Source organism: Rhinoderma darwinii, chromosome 1, assembly GCF_050947455.1.
Source record: "Rhinoderma darwinii isolate aRhiDar2 chromosome 1, aRhiDar2.hap1, whole genome shotgun sequence".
Lineage (NCBI taxonomy): Eukaryota > Metazoa > Chordata > Amphibia > Anura > Rhinodermatidae > Rhinoderma > Rhinoderma darwinii.
The window spans coordinates 67081325-67100384 of NC_134687.1; the positions used below are offsets into that span (position 1 = coordinate 67081325).

A 19060-nucleotide genomic window follows, 5' to 3' on the forward strand; every position below is an offset into this window, starting at 1 on the left:
AATGTTAGTCAGTGAACACGTTAGTAGAGGAACACTCAAACCTATAAAAGACAGAAAGCTGGGGGGGGATAAACACTGTCATTTACCGTTTCTATTAATTCATAGCACTCTTCCATTTTCAGAGACTTGTTCTGTATGGAGGTGGATGCTCTGTGGTACACCTCGAGCCATTCTTCATACACACTGTCCGGAATAGAGGCCACAGCAAAACAGAGTGTTCTTAAACCTGTAGACGAGGCATAATGCGGTTAATGAACCAGAATATTAATTTAAAGGGAGTCTGTCAGCAGACATTTGCCTATCAAAGCAGCAACACAGTAATATAGTGTAGCCTCATCTGAATCCAACGCGGTTTTCATTTTTCAGCTGAGTGGATCCGTTGCAACGATAATAACTTTATTCCTTATATGAAAATAAGCTTTTTGGAGCAACGAGGGGGTCACCATTGCTCCAAACCGATCTACCTTCTATCCCGAGTCCATCCTTCCCTTCCTTCTTTGATTGACGAGGCCAGGAAGTGTAGAAGCCATGAACACGCCTGGCCCCTTCTCCATTAGCGCGCTCGCACCTCTGCTTTGAGTCGGCGCATGCGCAGTACATCCCTGAAGTTGCTGCTGCTTTGATATGCAAATTTCTGCTGACAGACTCCCTTTAAGATTTAAATATCTACTAAGACTCACAGACTGTTCACACTGCATTTATAGTCTACTTTTTGCGTATAACCCAAACACATGCCTTAGTTTCATACGTCGTCCATTGACTCCATTTTATGTAAAAAATATTGACTACGCTTTTCAATACAGTTGAAATAAAGGTATGCCGCAGCGAACCTCCCGTGTGTATTCTTTTGGCATATGCCATGTCTATTGTAGCCCATGCACGTAAGGGCATTTGTACGATGCTAAAGAAAGTTGATTTCACTCATGAATTGCCCCCCTGATATTCGTGTTAGTTTAAAGTAATATTGCAATACATTACAGTACATCCAGTTGTTAATAGAAGCCAGTGTAAAGCCTAAACGTATTCAATACCAACATACAATAAGCTGCTATTTACTGTTCAAGCTTTCCCGGTGGCATCCAGGGGGACCAACGGATATTAAAAGGTCTACTGAGTATTCACTAAGCAGGTGGATTTGCCAAGTGTTGAGATGTTACATAAAGACGGTGTAATTATTCATCTTACCTTCTGTAGCAAACTGTTCCAGATGTTTTAATGTAATTTCTTTGTACTTGGAGGTTTCAGCCAGTCGATCATAAATAACTGTATCCTATTATTAAAGAAAATATAATAGCACAAAATATAACTACAGCTGATGACATTTACGGAACGGAAAAAAGATGCAGTTCAGCATTTAGCTTTATTTGGCTATATTTAAAAAAAACACAAAAAACATACATCAATAGTACACGTTGGTCGAATACGTAATGGCAATGACGAGATCAGCTTAACATATAGGGCAAACTCAACGGTTTTAAAGAACTTAAGTGGCGTAAAAAAGTAAAAAATTTGTGCAAGGTTGTTTTGTGAAAAATTTTGTTACTTTTATCGACCCTCGACACATTCTTAAAAAGTTGGTGGGCAAACGTCCTATAATTTTTGCCAGAAATTGGCAGAAATTGCCGCCAGCTCGTAGTTGGCGTAGATTTAAGAAAGCCCAAGATGTGACAAATTTATTTAAAGGTGTGCACCTTCAACCCCTTCCCATCGTAAACAACGTAACATACAGCCGACACCAGAATCGTATGGAGCGAGTTCACTCCGTGAGACGGCTCCATACTTCCCCCTACCTGGCTATGACGTAACTGTATGTCATATGTCGGGAAGGGGTTAATAAATATGCTGCATCTCCCGCCAGGAGGCTTGTTTCTAGGAAACACCACTCTTCGCAAATATGGGCCTAAGTGTCTAATTTGGGTCATTCCTAACTTTTTATTCACCCTTTATAATATAAACAGTCCATGCAACAATGTGCCATCAAGAAGTATTCGAGAGATAGGAGAGTGGAAAGCGGAATGATCGAGGGCGCAGCCGTGATAAAACTATTTTTTATTTGTACAGAACAACAACGACGTGTTTCAAGGCTGTACCGGCCCCTTCATCAGGTTGAGTACAAGTGATATAAAAGTTCAGAATACATGCTGTTCTATAGCAAACTGAGGAGTCGGTAGTCACAACAACTGCCGGGTCAGGGGTATGGGTCAAATGTTCACTTGCATAAATGTAGTCTGGCGAGGACACGTCTAAATATTCTTGATAAAAATAACAATAAAATACATAATAATATAGATATCCATCGTTATATTCTCAAAAATAAAATTAGTAAAATAGTAAACCTATGTCCGTAGTGCTCTCTCAAAAAAATTAATATAAAGAATAGAGAATATATATATATATATATCTTAGATCTTGTTGTGAATATGATTCAACGATTATGTATTGGATACTATTATGTGAGTGCACGGTTGTCATGGTGATGTGACGCTAATGGTACTGAGTGAACTACGGAAGCCTGAAAAGCTCCATTCAAAGCTGCACAGTACATCTCGTGGAAGAGGGAACTGGAAAGAATATTTTTGAAGGGAAGAACAAGGAAAGAACAATGGTAAAGAAAGAAGAAGATGTTCTAAGAGCCACACGGGTAAGTACCTGTTTATATATCAAATTTATTTGTTGGCAATATAGAATTTATTAGTTGTCGATTTATTTACTTATTTCTCTAAAGGCAAACGGTCCATAGTATATCTCAACTGGATGAACAGCGGGACATTGGATCTTGATCTCCGTATAATAAAGTATATATGTACATGATGGAAGATGATTTATTTCTCTGAAAATTACGATAAATATCAGATAAGTTTCTGTTCTCTCATTTAAACCCATTGGCGTTAGTGTTTTTAGTTTAGAGATCCAGAAAATTTCTCGTTTACATAGGGTATTGAGACGATCCGCTTGACTTTTTCATTTATATAGTCAATAGGAGTGATAGTAAAACAATTAAAATAACTGTCGTGTACAAGGGTGCAGTGTTTGGAAACACTGTGGAGAAGGAATTTCTTTTTACAGTTGGACCTCTGCTTATTAAGTCGGCAATGTAGGGGTTGGATTGTCCTTCCCACGTATTGAAGTCCACATTTACAGTTAATTAAATAAATCACAAATTGTGACTGGCAATTCAAACTTTTCTCAATTTTAAATGTTTTTCCAGTTTGTGGACATTGGAATGTATCCGTTTTATTAGTAATAGTTTGACAGCATAAACATCTGTTTCTTCCACTTAATAAGCAGAGGTCCAACTGTAAAAAGAAATTGCTTCTCCACAGTGTTTCCAAACACTGCACCCTTGTACACGACAGTTATTTTAATTGTTTTACTATCACTCCTATTGAATATATAAATGGAAAAGTCAAGCAGATCGTCTCAATACCCTATGTAAACGAGAAATTATCTGGATCTCTAAACTAAAAACACTAACGCCAATGGGTTTAAATGAGATAAAATATTATCTGATATTTATCGTAATTTTCAGAGAAATAAATCATCTTCCATCATGTACATATATACTTTATTATACGGAGATCAAGATCCAATGTCCCGCTGTTCATCCAGTTGAGATATACTATGGACCGTTTGCCTTTAGAGAAAGAAGTAAATAAATCGACAACTAATAAATTCTATATTGCCAACAAATAAATTTGATATATAAACAGGTACTTACCCGTGTGGCTCTTAGAACATCTTCTTCTTTCTTTACCATTGTTCTTTCCTTGTTCTTCCCTTCAGAAATATTCTTTCCAGTTCCCTCTTCCACGAGATGTACTGTGCAGCTTTGAACGGAGCTTTTCAGGCTTCCGTAGTTCACTCAGTACCATTAGCGTCACATCACCATGACAACCGTGCACTCACGTAATAGTATCCAATACAGAATCATATTCACAACAAGATCTAAGATATATATATATATACTCTATTCTTTATATTAATAATTTTTTTCAGAGAGCACTACGGACATAGGTTTACTATTTTACGAATTTTATTTTGGTGTACAAATCATATTTTTAATGAGAATATAACGATGGATATCTATATTATTATGTATTTTATTGTTATTTTTATCAGGAATATTTTGACGTTTCCTCGCCAGACTACATTTATGCAAGTGAACATTTGACCCATACCCCTGACCAGGCAGTCGTCGTGACTACCGACTCCTCAGTTTGCTATAGAACAGCATGTATTATGAGCTTTTATATCACTTGTACTTAACCTGATGAAGGGGCTGGTACAGCCTTGAAACACGTCGCTGTTTTATCTGTACAAATAAAAAATAGTTTTATCACGGCTGCGCCCTCGGTCATTCCGCTTCCCACTCTCCTATCTCTTGATTATATACAGCGAAGCTATTATGGCTTTCGGACCGGAATTTGGGCTGCAACCGTTCACCTAGGTGGTTCCTTGAATACGCTCTATTGGATGTTATGCTCACAGCAGAACACCACAAGGTCAGCATAATGGACCATCGTTTCTCATTCCTTTGAGACTACTGGTTCATGCAATATGTGCGCTTTGTCTTCCCTTTTTTTCCCTATAGTGTGACCATCAAGAAGTATGTCAGTCACAGTCAACACTCATTTACTAGATACGATTTCATTAACTTCTATACAGACTAAGTACAAACTCTGTATTCTTAGTCTGTGATCGGTTATTTATATATTGACTTTTTGGACCGGACCACAGTCAGTGCTGTCAAAGCGATGATGTCATACAAGTAACTACCCAATAGTCCTCTTCTATATCAGGATCACTTTATGTACGAGTGGAAACGACTAACGTACTGGAGGGTAAATCAAATTCCCTATGGCTGTACTTCAGCTGGTCAGCACACACAGGCTCATAAAACGGCAAAGCAATGACGGGGAACTTAATTCTCTGGAATTGCCCCGTTCAATAATCAGATTGCTACTACTGATAAAAGGAGCGATTTCGATAATGGAATTGTAAAAGCAATTATCAGCTAGCCTAGTGTTGAAGGGCATTAAGACCGGATCTGAACAACCCATGAAACGGTGTCCCTAATGTGTATACATGTCCAGGGCAGGGGAAACAAAAACAGAAGAATTGCTTGCACTGTATGCAATAAATCTTTGACGAAATTTATTTTTGGAAATATGTGGAGATGTCGGGCAAATAATAAGCAGCAAAATCTGGGGAACACCAGGCTGCATCTTACAACAGATCAATGACGGGAACAAAATTACTAAAAACTTTGCAGCCACTAATGTGGCCAAAACAGTCAGATCGTCTTTTTTGTAGATAAGAGGGCACACAAATCCCAAGTCAAGATTGTACAAGATTGTAAAAGCCGGTGGTAAGCAAGTTATTGATGGTAAATGACAGGTAACAAGCAGATAAGCATGCGCTGGTAAACATACAAGAATATAGATGATAATGTATACGATGGAGTGAGTAGCATTGAGGTGTTTGTTACTTACAGCCCCTTTGCAGTACAATCTCAGTTTCCCCGATGAGTTACGGACAATCACAGACATACGTTTTCGATTACTGTAACAAAAGAGTTATGCGACAATGTTTACAAAGTGTTGTCTGACACGAAGATTAAATCATACATATTAGATATAATTTGATTTACATTGCACATATGAAAAACAAAGTTAGATACGAAAGAGGTACTCCTACAATAGACATTAAAGGCAAATCGACAGGATAAGCCATAAATGTCTGATAGGTGGGGGCCCACGCCAGTGACCTACCGCTATGAGAACGACGGGGGTTCTCTGACCGCCTGATGAGTTGGCTGCCGTATCCATGTGGGAAATGAATAAAGAGGTGGCCATGGCTCTCTACGTTCAGTTCAATGGGAGTTACCCAGCAGAGGACCATTCTCCAAATAGTCGGGGCCCCTACTCTTAGACTTGTATAATATATCCTCCGAAATGAAATATACAACAGGTTTTCTTCACTTTTCAGAAATCTGTAGATAATCTGAAGATGAGCATTATCTCAACACAATTAGATTATGGTGCTCAGTTTCCTTACTATGGAGCACCAAATAACCCCCTCCCTGCACAGCCCTCTTGACATGTCTGTTTTAAAGACATATTGTATTCCCATGATATAACAATTCTAGAGAATATTTTTCATAACTCTGTATAATACTGTGCCTCTGTTACTCCTCCAGGAAATCTATGAATAAGATGACAACTGGGTGTTGCCATGTCCCTTGTCAAGAAGGTGTGCCCCTACAAGTCTCACCCGGTCATGACTGATTGAACAGTTTGCATATAGTTATATACAGCTCTGATTGAGCTCAATAGAGAAAATGCTCAGCACAATACAGTCTGCAGATTTTTAAAAAAGAGGGACAACACATAAAACGTTTACCTTGTAAATTCTAGAACATGTAGCAACTCAAACCTTTCCTCCTGGCCAAGCTGCAAGAGATTTCAAATAGAGTTATTGTTAGAATATTAAAGATATATGAACATTTTAAATCAACACCCACCAAAGAGGAACGCCATGTACAGATTAACGGGGTTGTCCAGGTTCGGGGCTGTTTTTTATACGGATGATTGGTGCCAAAAGATGGCGGCTCCGGTCACAGTATAGCGGCTGTGCTGGGTTATTGCAGCTCTGCTCCTATTTAAGTGAATAGGGGCAGAGCTGCAGTAACCCAGCACGGCTGCTATACAGTGTAGGGAGCCTTCTGCTTTTGGCACCGACCACTGCATAGCTTCTAGTGCTGGAAGCAGCCGGAACCACTGATCGGTGCGGGGTCCAGGTGTCCGACCCACACGGATCATAAACTGATGATCTATCCTGTGAATAGGTCATCAGTATAAAAAGCAGCCCCCAACCTGGACAACTCCTTTAAGCCGTTCGGTCACAGCAGTGCTATACGGACTTCAATTTTTTTTTGCATTCGTTATCTAGTCAGCTCTCTATTAAATTTAACATGAAAACATTATATATTATTATATATTGTTATATGTTATTAAAGGAATTTTACTTTAGCTATAAAACAAACAAATAAAAAAAAATAATGATTTTATTCTAGCAAAACATATAGCATGCTTTTGCTATTATTTCTGCATGACAAAACATGTTTTTTATACACAAACTAAAATTCCTTTAATCTGATATTTATTGGCGCTAGGCTATTAAAAGTTCTCTGTTCAGTCTTCTGCCTCTAAGGATCCCAGAATTTTTTTTGCGTCAGTTTAGAGCCAAATAGAAGTGCTCTGCTATGAGAATTTCTGGACTATCAGATGCCAGATTAATGGTATAACACCATTATTTATATTTATTTACATTTACTCCAATGTACAGTGAAAACAGCTGAGTTCCGAAAAATGTGCCTTAGGGTAATACTGGTCTGAATAGCGTCTAACTCAAAAGAAGGCAGAATAGGAAATATCATCTTATAACTTTTTGATGACATTATCAGGGGAGGACACAGAAAACAAAGGGCCACCAGTAGTGCAAGCCACAGATCACCTCGTACATGGCTCTCCAGAGAATCCATCAGTGCGCCAAACCACCGGTAATGGTCATACGTGAATGGGAATGAGCATAGTCCCTTATATGTGATCTAATAGACAGTAGGGGGCACCATGTAGGGTGAACCATTATGCAGAAGTTAGCCCCTTGCCTGTAGGCCCCCTGTGAAGCTGCACTAGTTCTACATAGTGTATGGTATGTGTACAGCCAACTGAAAGTGCTACTCCTAATCTTAAAGGTAGAGGACAATATGCAGCATGCATGGACGGTTACAGTGTAATAGTATGAAAATAATAAAAAATAAAATATATATAGTCAAAGGTGACAAACAGAATGTTCAAGTATAAGCCCAACATTTATACAAATTACAGCAACACAATGGACAACCTTGGGAGACCAACCCCTGGCTTCCTCAATGAATACCATTTCTTGTACATCAGGACTTGCCGGTTTACGGCTATCAAATATTTTATGACCCATCCTGAAGACCCTTTTACATGGAGCGAAAATTGCATAAAATATCATAAAATTGAGTAAAAGTTGGCAATCATTAACTAGTCTAAACGTGTTCAGCGGTTGCACGATCAGCTAAAAAAAATGCTCATTTGTAGTTGACTGAATCTTTTATGAGGTCATAAAAATTGTTTGTCTGCGTTATATCCCCTAAACAAGCGGTTAGCAGAGAAAACAGGTGGAAAGACAAACAATCCCAAAAGCAATTGTAGTTACATTATGCATTGAATATAGGGTTTTGTTTTTTAACAGACCTCAGAGTATGTAGTATGGAGTACACACTGATACCATAAATCTGTCCAAAAGAAGCAATTGCATGAGAAGCTTAGAAAATTGGGATATAAAAGATGGTATGCTGAAGTGGTTTTACAAGATTACAAGGGTGTGTCCCCCCCCCAAACTGGGTGCCGTGACTGCAGGTTGGTGCTATACATAAACAATGATAAAACGGCCTATATAAAATGTGCTTTGTAGGATGATCTTTATGCATATAAAATGCCTACAGTATAAACAGAAACGTGCATACAAGTGAAGCACAAGTTCTATTCCCCACAAGTGGAAAGTTTGATCTCTGGTAAGACCTTGTGTCCACCACCATTATAGAGTTAAACATAGTGAATAACAATATGTTTCTGGGGTAGAGAACATAAATCCTTACCTGATATTGTCACTATGGGATTTCAGAGTAAGATTAGACAGAGAGATAGACAGAAAACTAGACCGATAGATATTACTTACGGATTCTATTATGACGGAATCAGGAGTCCTTCCCGTAAACACAAACCGCAGTTGCTTTGCTGCTCTTACAAGAGCCCCCTCATCTACAAAATAATAGATTACAGAAAAGTCATTAGTTAGACCAATTTCATAGACCCCAGCAGCTAAGGAGCCCATTATAAAGTTATACTTTGTCGCACAGCACTGCCGGAGTAATGGTTAGATGATCATACTTTAAATCAAATTTTCTACTTCAACTCTCTTCAAAATCTTAAATTTTTTCCTTTTGCCATACCAACAAACATTACCCAAGCCTGGTTGATGGTTTTTGTAGTCTGCATACCATCCCTATGAGAAATGAGCCGTCCGAGAAATACTCCAGAACTTCAAGGAAACATGTAGTGTAACGCAGGAAGAGTAGCTTTCTGGAGCTTAGATGCGGGGTGTTTCATGAATAATTAATAGTTTATTTTGTTGTTCCATCCAGCAGCCTCAGTGACTAAACGTCCCTTAATAAAGTTTGAGCTAAAGCTTTTAATGTGAATTTTCAAAGAAGAAAAGTTTTCTGTAAATGCACAACTGTGGATGCGTGATTGTAAATTTTAGCATTAAAGGGGTTGTCCACTACCAGACAACTGATGACCTACCACCAGATAGGTCATCAGTACATTATCTGTGGGGGTCCGACTCCCGCACCCCACATCATTAAGCTGCATCGAAGTGAATAAGAGCAGAGCTGCAGTTCGGCAGCTATGCAATGTACGGAGCCTACTGCTTCCACATTGCATAATGTGCCATAACATCCGGTGCCCGCAGGGCATTGGTGCGGGTTTCAGGTGTCTGACCCGCACCGATGATATACTGATGGCCTATTTGGTGGATAGGTCATCAGTTGTCCGGTAGTGGACAACCCCTATAAAAAATAAAATAAAACGCAATGTAATGTAATTTTCCTTTGCACTTGTCTTATTTAAAAGGGGAATTCTAACAAAACCGGAATATCTGCAACTACTCTATTAGGGTGAATTCACAAGTGGCAGATTTGTTGCAGAAATTCATGCGACTGTTCCATTCATCTGATTAGGACTTGCAGAAAACAATGGACTTGCTGCAAAAGCAACTCCATTAACATGTATGGGATGGATGTTAAGTCGCAGACATTTACGCAACATCTGACGCATGTGAATTCACTTTTAAAAAGGTTTCCAGGAGATAAGCAATGTTAATTGCGGGGGGTCCGACCCCATAGAATCCCACTGATAAGCAGAACAAAAGGGTCGCGTCGCTCCACGTCCCCTTTGTTTACACAGGCATGGCGCCGTACATATGAATATGGCAGGGCCTGGTACTGCTGTGCCTCTTTAAACAATGTAGGTGTTGCAGCCCACAAAAACTGATGGCCATTCAGAAGAATAGGCCATCAGTATTTGATTCCTGGACAACTCTGTTAAGTAGTCCCACGTTAAATTAGCTTATTTATTTCTCTGCATCTCCTATCTCTTTATTTCGCTCATGGATGAAACTACTGTTTACCTTAAGTCTATGCAGATCTAACTCAGTCCCTCATTGAGGCACAGTATTGCTTCCTGCGCTCACAGTATGACATATAGGCAACACCTGTGCAACTTCAGCACCTCTTTTGCATGGGTTGTCTTCTACATAAAGATGTTGCCGGGGGTCAATTGCGAGGTACCCAGAAACTATACTTCGTTGTAGTTCGGAAAGACACGGTGGATCACAGGTAGGAAAGCAAAAGAAAGACACTACAAAATAAGTGACGGTTCTAGGAGGACAAGTAGTTGTCAACTGAAGAAACACATTAACAGGAAGACTCCCTTAAAGGGGTTTTCCCATGAGGGACATTTATGACATATCCACAGGATGACATAAAGGTCAGATAGATGCGGGTCCCACCTCTGGGACATGCACCTATCTCTAGAACGGGGGCCCCCTAAACCCCGTTCTACCTCTGTGTGTGTCGGCTGATTTGCGACCATGAAGGTGAAAACAGCATAGCTCACTGAGCTACGCTGTTTTCGCAAACCCCATATAACTGAATGGTAGTTACGGAAACAGAGTAGCTCGCATGCTACGCTGCTTCCGTAACTGCTATTCACTACTATGGGAGTTATGGAAACCACGTAGCTCAGTGAGCTACGCTATTTTCGTAATTCCTGACCATAAAGTCAGGAAATGGCCAGGAGTCAGCGATAGCGACAAAGCTAGAACGGGGTTTAGGGGGCCCCGTTCTATAGATAGGTGCGGGTCCCAGTATCCTGTGGATATGTCATAAATGTCCTTCATTGGAAACCCCCTTTAAATAAGGGTATCTATAAAAAGGCAAAATAACTTAAAGCCACTGTAAATGAAACTCTAATGTGCTTGTTATTCCCTTCACTAAAGAGCTTAAAGAGGCTCTGTCACCAGATTTTGCAGCCCCTATCTGCTATTGCAGCAGATAGGCGCTGCAATGTAGATTACAGTAACGTTTTTATTTTTAAAAAACGAGCATTTTTGGCAAAGTTATGGCCATTTATGTATTTATGCAAATGAGGCTTGCAAAAGTCCAAGTGGGTGTGTTTAAAAGTAAAAGTCCAAGTGGGCGTGTATTATGTGCGTACATCGGGGCGTGTTTACTACTTTTACTAGCTGGGCTTTCTGATGAGAAGTATCATCCACTTCTCTTCAGAACGCCCAGCTTCTGGCAGTGCAGATCTGTGACGTCACTCACAGGTCCTGCATCGTGTCGGCACCAGAGGCTACAGATGATTCTGCAGCAGCATCAGCATTTGCAGGTAAGTAGCTACATCGACTTACCTGCAAACGCCGATGCTGCTGCAGAATCAAATGTAGCCTCTGGTGCCGACACGATGCAGGACCTGTGAGTGACGTCACAGATCTGCACTGCCAGAAGCTGGGCGTTCTGAAGAGAAGTGGATGATACTTCTCATCAGAAAGCCCAGCTAGTAAAAGTAGTAAACACGCCCCGATGTACGCACATAATACATGCCCAGTTGGACTTTTACTTTTAAACACACCCACTTGGACTTTTGCAAGCCTCATTTGCATAAATACATAAATGGCCATAACTTTGCCAAAAATGCTCGTTTTTTAAAAATAAAAACGTTACTGTAATCTACATTGCAGCGCCTATCTGCTGCAATAGCAGATAGGGGTTGCAAAATCTGGTGACAGAGCCTCTTTAAGCTTTATTCAAGTCTTCGGGTGTCATGTGAGCACTTGTTGCCAATGAGCAGCTAGACATGCCAGACCCCTCAGATCAGAATTAGAAGCTCATAAATCCGCTTTGTACAAGATGAGGAATATGCATATTATGCTTTCCATAACACGTAGAAATTAAACACACATGACAAGGCTGTAGCTTCATTTACATCATGTTGAAGGGCGGGTTGATTGGAAAAGAGAGAACTGCCAGCTTAAGAAGTCGACAACTGCCAAGTGTGTTTCTTTTTCTTACCGGGAGATGATGCCTGATATATGATCTGGTCTCCGTCACGCTCTGGAACGGTGGTATGACAGATTGCCATCATTGTGAGAAACTCGCATATGACAGGAGCAGTGGGCTGAAAAACAGATGTGATAAGAAAATTAAAATCACCCGACTGTTACTCATACACTATAAACCTTATTCGCCATCTTTGAGCGAATATGGATTGCGAATACTGGTTAAAACAATGATATTGCTTTTCTCGCAAAAACGCCATTAATCCGAGTTTTCATTTATACCTTGTGATAAAAACCGAACCAACAAACTATTATTTATTTTTACTCCTGATGTGTTTTAAGAGCACTGCGAGCGCTTCATAGAAACTGCAAGGAATCAAACTCATGGCATCAATGTAAAGTGTATGTTAACCACTGAACACCAATTTACATTTCCAAATCCAATATACTTTGTCCTATTAGGAATAAGATTCTATAAAAGGCCATTTAGTGAGAACTAAAAATGAAGAAAAGAGTTTTAACATCTTACTTCTATGGGGAGATACAATTGCTTCAAGTTACAGGCCAATAGCCTGAGGCTGCATTACTGCTAGGACATTTCCCTTACTGATTTGTCAGGCACACGGATGTCATGGAGACCTCGCGTGGACCACAAATTACATCAATGTTCATACATATACACATCACTATTGAAGCTGCGAAGGCTGTAGATGGTGATCTGAGGTCTATCACAACTATTTATGGGGTGGGGGTGGTGAACCCGTGGGATGTATGATTTTTCTTTTTGGGAACACCATTGAAATTTCCTAGCACGGGAGCCGAATCGCGTGACATGGCGATTACATCACATGTAAAACGCAGACGGTCCACTGACAGGTCATCTGTTCCATTTTCCTCCCTTTCTCGGTCTTGCCCACTGACAGAACCCAAAATGCAAAGCAACAGTGTACAGCACATGACCACGCTGTGTGTGTGTGGCGACCACGGCCCTACACCAAAAGGGTAAAAATAACAACACTGACTATTACTGTATGGTACTCTAAATGATTGGCCCGAAGCATTTAGACAAGCTTTTAAAAAGAAAAAAGTGTGGTGATTACTGCACCGTGTGAATTGGATTTTGAAAAATCACAAAACAGCAAAATAAAAACCAAAAACACAGCATGTGAATACACCTTATTGCGATTATCCTGCAGCTTACATATGAAACTCCTTACATGTTTATGGGACATCCAATATCACATAAAATCCATTGTATTATTATTGAACCTACAATATGTCTATAGCATTCTCTACCTCCCCACGTTCAGCTTTATTATTATCAGTTAACATATAGATTAAATAATCCTTATAACAAAAATATATTCCTCAGCCAGTTCTGATGTTCCCAGATGTAGTCACACCGGCCTTTTATAACAATTCATTAGAACATTCCCACAGCCGCACACTCCAGGTCCCTCTGTGCCCAATTTAATTGGCACCATCTATACAAAGCTGAAATGTAGTCATAGTCCGGACATGCACAAAAGCAGTCACAACCCAAAAATGACACTTAATAATGAAACAGGGACAACAGGTTATCTTGTTGGGGCACGAGACCATCAGTCAAATATTATAAATGCATTATAAATGTGGGGAAAAATTGGGAATAGGAAAGTTGGTAGTATTACGGGAAATCAAACATAAAAATTGGAAAAATAAAAAATTCCACTAGGAATTGGAAAATGTATTTATCTTTTAAAATGTATACAGCTTGCATTCAACATCCTAGGGTTGTCTGTAAAAGCATTGCCCTGTGCACTTTTACCTTGGACACCTAAAGTAGACGAGAGTAAGATGAGGCATCCCATAATTTGAAACGTAATGTAAAAAAATCAAAACGCCTCTGTGAAAAAAAATAATCTATTTTCAATGACATAGAAAGCGTTTAAATAGGCTTTCTATCACACTTTCTGATGAGTGGGGGTCCGACTGTGGACATGCACAAATCCTAGAATAAAGGGGGTCGCAGCTCTGGTTTAGCGTTGCGGTACCTTCAAAGTTTTTCTCTGCACAATAGCGTTCCCGGCCATCTACTGTGCTTGGAAATATAGAACAGCTGCATTCAAGTCAGTGGCATACTACAAACATTTCCTTTAAGGCTATGTTCACACGGGGTATTTTGCCGAGTTTTTTGACGCGGAAACCGCGTCGCAAAACTCGGCAGAAACGGCCCAAGAACGCCTCCCATTGATTTCAATGGGAGGCGTCGGCGTCTTTTTCCCGCGAGCAGTAAAACTGCTTAGCGGGAAAAAGAAGCGACATGCCCTATCTTCGGGCGCTTCCGCCTCTGACCTCCCATTGACTTCAATGGGAGGCAGGAGAAAGCGTACTTCTCGCTGTTTTATGCCCGCGGCGCTCAATGGCCGCGGGCGAAAAACGGCGCGATAATCGCCGCGAAAATCGGCGTGCAGGGAGAGGAATATCTGCCTCAAAGTTCCAAACGGAATTTTGAGGCAGATATTCCTCCCCCAAAATACTCCGTGTGAACATAGCCTAAAATGCAGAGATTAGATTGGGGTTATTCTAGTAGGTCCAAATGCTCCCAATAGGCAGCTAGCCAAAACTGGAGGCTGGGTTTCTGCACACGGGTACACTCAATAAGTTGGTTCAGTAGACGGTGCAGTATGAGGGAAATCTTGCCCGTCTCAAGGCTCTTGGCCATCACCTTCTCACCTTTTAGGTTGGATTCACAATTGGCAGATTTTATTGCAGAAATCTCTGATAGTAAAAACCAGTTCCATTCATCTGAATGGAACTTAGAGAAAAACATGCACCTGCTGCAGAAACAACCCAACCCACATGTATGGAAGGAATTTTCAGTAGCAAAAAGGTCTGCAACAAAATCTGCCGCATGTGAATGCTTACATGACCAATTCAGTAGCTGGAAAGCAGAAGCTTGGTTTGGGTGACTGTGTAACGGGCACACAGCTCACTAAGTCAACACTGTATGAACATCTTTTATGTCTGTGTTAAACGCATAAATGTAAAGATCTTTCACTAAAGGACAAATGGCGAAAAAAAAACCGCAATAACGAGTAATGGTTAGCTATAGATAATCAAACTGAATTGACTCCAACACAAAAAAGAAGCATACATTGAATCTGCATCTCGACGCAGCCACCGTTGTTTGACCACGGCCTTATTCGTAAATGAACATCGAGAAGAGTAAGACCTAATTACAGCAATTTATGGCCAATGGAACTTACATGATTGTTTTCAAGATTTTCCAATAAGGTTGAGTCTTGAAAGCCTTCCCCATCACTACTTGGTGGTTCATGCCTGAAGAAAAATAAGAAAACACAGATCACATTTCTAAAAGAAGCAACTGGGTCTCTAAAAATGTACTCTTGGTGCAACGAGAATTTAAAGCAGTTGCACAAAGCTGCCAATTGGGTTGCAACTTTAATTTTTAAAGGGCCTCATAGCTGGAATCTGATTGGTTGCTATTCACAACTCCTGAATGTTTCCATTGTACTCGTTTTTTATACATCTCCACCCAGTACGGGAAATTTGGAATCTAAGGCTTCATGCACACGGCCGTGCCCGTATTACAATCCGCAATTACGGAGATTTTTTACGGTCGTGTGCATGGGGCCTAAGTAAATTCCTCTAAAGAAGCTCTTAGTCGCAACCGCTGCTTTTACACAATACAATATACAGACATGCAAGAAAGCACTCACTAACCAATTAAAAGTAAAACCGCCTGTAGTTTTTTTTGTAGGGCTGGCAGGAAATCTGGAGAAAATTAATAAAAAATTCCTCTACTGTATTGTCAGAACTTTCCCCTGACAATCCTGGTAACATTATGGGAAACTGCTATTAATTGTGTGGTCTCCTGAAGATCATCCAATTACTTGCCCTATAACGGCATAAGGACGTCAGAGCGGAGAGACGCTAATAATTAGCGGCTATCGCTCTGGCAGACTTAACTCAATGGCTCTATGTAATACTAAATATTCCCTGTGAAAACGCTACGGTATTGCTTCCATCAAAAGGACGGAACCCTTGCACAATGGAGACAAACAGAAACCATTTGCACTGGATCCATCACCATTGAAATCAACGGTGATGCAAACAAAAACCTATTGTTTGTTTGTTCGTTTCAGTCAAAGTTCCGTTCTGACCGAAAGCTCCAACGGAACGCCTGAACGGAGCCCTGACGCAGATGTGAACGAAGCCTTACAATAAATAGGTCTAGCTTGCATCCACTGAAGAATGACAAGAATCATCATCTGTCATTTTTCTTCTTGAGAACCACTGTAGTTTATTTTCCTAAAATGAACCCCTCAATCACCGCACTCGTAAATGGATTTTGGGCTGTCCGAATCTTTAATCCGGTATGCCATAAAAAGAGGTTGCATGGGTGATCGTGTAGCTGTATGTCAGCCGCCAAGCTTCTAGTCAAAGCCATATACCATAGCGCAGTGTTTTCTAGCCTTTGGTTAAACAGCTCTTAGGACATGTGGAGAGATGTAGTTTATATATTCAGAAAGTGCTGCGTCCCGTACATAAGACGGGGAAGAGAAATTTCTTTATTAGTCCATTTTATAGATGTTATGGTTACACTTCTTTTCAAACGCATCAATCTCTTTTGTATTAATACTAACATAATTTAACAGGAGACTGTATAGTCTTCAGAAAACCTATTCAGTGCATCAAATATCTTAAACCTTAAAAAGAACCACTTACCTGCCCATACATGTGCAACTGAGTGCAGCATGTAATGGGGAGGGCTGTACAAACGCTGGGGCACTTTACATTTTTTTCCGATCTTCCTCTGTTATTTAGAGATCGGTGCCGTTATATTTAGCACCCGATATTTAAAATAACCCCCTGAACGTTCAATGGGGCGTGTAACATCGCTGTGACACTATCCAATCAGATACGGACAGCGTTACACAGCAAGATCTAGAGAGAGGAGAGCGTGCACGCGCATGCGCAGCTTGGCAATGTGGGAGTGTGTGCGAGCGAGCACGCGCAGCTCGGAGCTATGACAGCGTGCACGCTCTCACTCTTTAGCTCTTGGCAGACATGCTGAACAAGACTGATCTCTCGCGAGAGATCAGTCTGGTTGTTGTCTGCCGAGAGCTGAAGAGTGAGAGCGTGCATGCGCGCACGCACAGCTCCAATGCCGAAGATACTCCCGCCGCCATGGAACAGAAGAGCTCTCCTCTCTCCAGCTCATGTTATGACAGTCTGTAGCTGATTGGACTGTGCCACAGCGATGTTACATGCCCCCTTGCCAATTACAAGCCCCACAGTTCAGGGGGTTATTTAAATATCAGGTGCCAAACATAACGGCACTTATATCTAAATAACAGAGGAGGATAGGAAAAAAAATTTAAAGTGCCCCAGCACTTGTACAGCCCTGCCCATTACATGTTGCACTCGGCTGCACATGTATGGGCAGGTGAAAGGTTCTCTTTAACAGTACTAGTAGATTTTACAGCCCGTAGGTTCACACTGTAGATGTTACTATCACCAATACCATGTAATGTTTTCTACAAATGCATCGGTGATGTAAATATGCTGTGAAAAGCACAGAGGAGGTAACGAAACAGATTGGACTCATACACTAGAGAGTCCCTGAAGTTGGCTCAGGGATAATTATACTCTGAAGAACCCCACAAGGACCAGATGTTATAAAATCACTTACATTGTATCTTTAATTTGCACAGCAAGCTCAGGAGTTTTTAAGAAACGTGCAAAATAAAAAAATATTCACACAAATGTTTCAAACAGTGATTATAGACGTATTACTATCTAGGTCGATATAATATATACATGAATATAAAGTTCCTCCCTGTTGACTACAATTATTATAGCGCTTCAGCATTGCATCTGGCAGCAAAGAACAGCATTCACTATATAAAAGACTCATAAAACTCATTCAAAATGCGAGAACAAACACAATGCACTGCGCATGCAAAAGGAGGAAAAGGAAACCTGTCCCGCTTACCAGTCATCTTCACAATACCTATTGTCCTCTGGCTCTGGACAGTGACTGCACAAGAAGGAAAGAGAAAAAGCAGAGTTCTGGGGAATTAAACTGACTGAGCAGTAGTATGAAGAGAGTTAGTCCATAAGATCGCACAGCTGCCACTAGTGTCACACACACACACACACACACACACACACACACGAACACACACACACACTGCTATTCCACCATTTAATTTCATGCTCGCTGCTCACTTAGGCTACAGATGGAGCGTAAAAAACAACCTAAACCGTTGATATATCATTGGACGGGATCCATGTTACTGTATTAATATATCAATACATACTGCAGACTGTACCGTATAGGCTCAAATAAATATGGTCAGAAAATGCTAAAATATTAACATGGGAGTGACCATGATAAATGTATTGAATATTTATAGTAAGTTGTTACCAATGAGAAAATCCTACTGTATTTCCAATAATGTATACTGTCGGTTTAAAGCAGACTTGTCAGATCCCCTGACGAATCAGTTTTAGTAAATATTTGAATTCCACATAGAACAACATTTCTGGAGCATCTTCGAGCTCTGCACCGCTGCTCTGTTATTCCTCCTGGAAATGTATGAATAAATAGACAGCTGGGTGTCACCATTCCCCTTGTCAATGTGGTGTTTCCCTAGACTTACCCATAGGCAATTCCCGCTATACTGCACTTTTTGAATTGCATGACATTGCAGGTCAGAGTCCCGGTTTTGTCTGAAAATATATATTTAACCTGAAAAAAAAAAAAAGTAAAAAATTAATAAAAATAATATGCAATAAAGGACAACTTCACGCACTCAGAAGGTGGAAGAGTGGAAAA

The 19060-nt window shown here is 40.4% G+C and overlaps 1 protein-coding gene across 8 annotated transcripts in view; it reads right to left on the reverse strand.

The window, feature by feature from the left end:
* The window catches only part of ATP8A1 (ATPase phospholipid transporting 8A1), a 219830-nt gene that overhangs the window by 92407 nt on the left and 108363 nt on the right, over window positions 1-19060 (reverse strand). For 6 of the 8 annotated variants that reach the window (XM_075859460.1, XM_075859449.1, XM_075859455.1 and 3 more), the window contains 9 exons: window positions 18885-18973; window positions 18215-18259; window positions 15462-15534; window positions 12227-12332; window positions 8770-8852; window positions 6403-6452; window positions 5493-5562; window positions 1186-1270; window positions 87-226 (listed from right to left, as the gene is read on the reverse strand). In XM_075859460.1, coding sequence (XP_075715575.1) covers window positions 87-226; window positions 1186-1270; window positions 5493-5562; window positions 6403-6452; window positions 8770-8852; window positions 12227-12332; window positions 15462-15534; window positions 18215-18259; window positions 18885-18973 — 741 coding nt within the window. The remainder of the gene's footprint in view (window positions 1-86; window positions 227-1185; window positions 1271-5492; window positions 5563-6402; window positions 6453-8769; window positions 8853-12226; window positions 12333-15461; window positions 15535-18214; window positions 18260-18884; window positions 18974-19060) is intronic. The other 2 variants (XM_075859464.1, XM_075859471.1) reach the window with 1 other exon arrangement.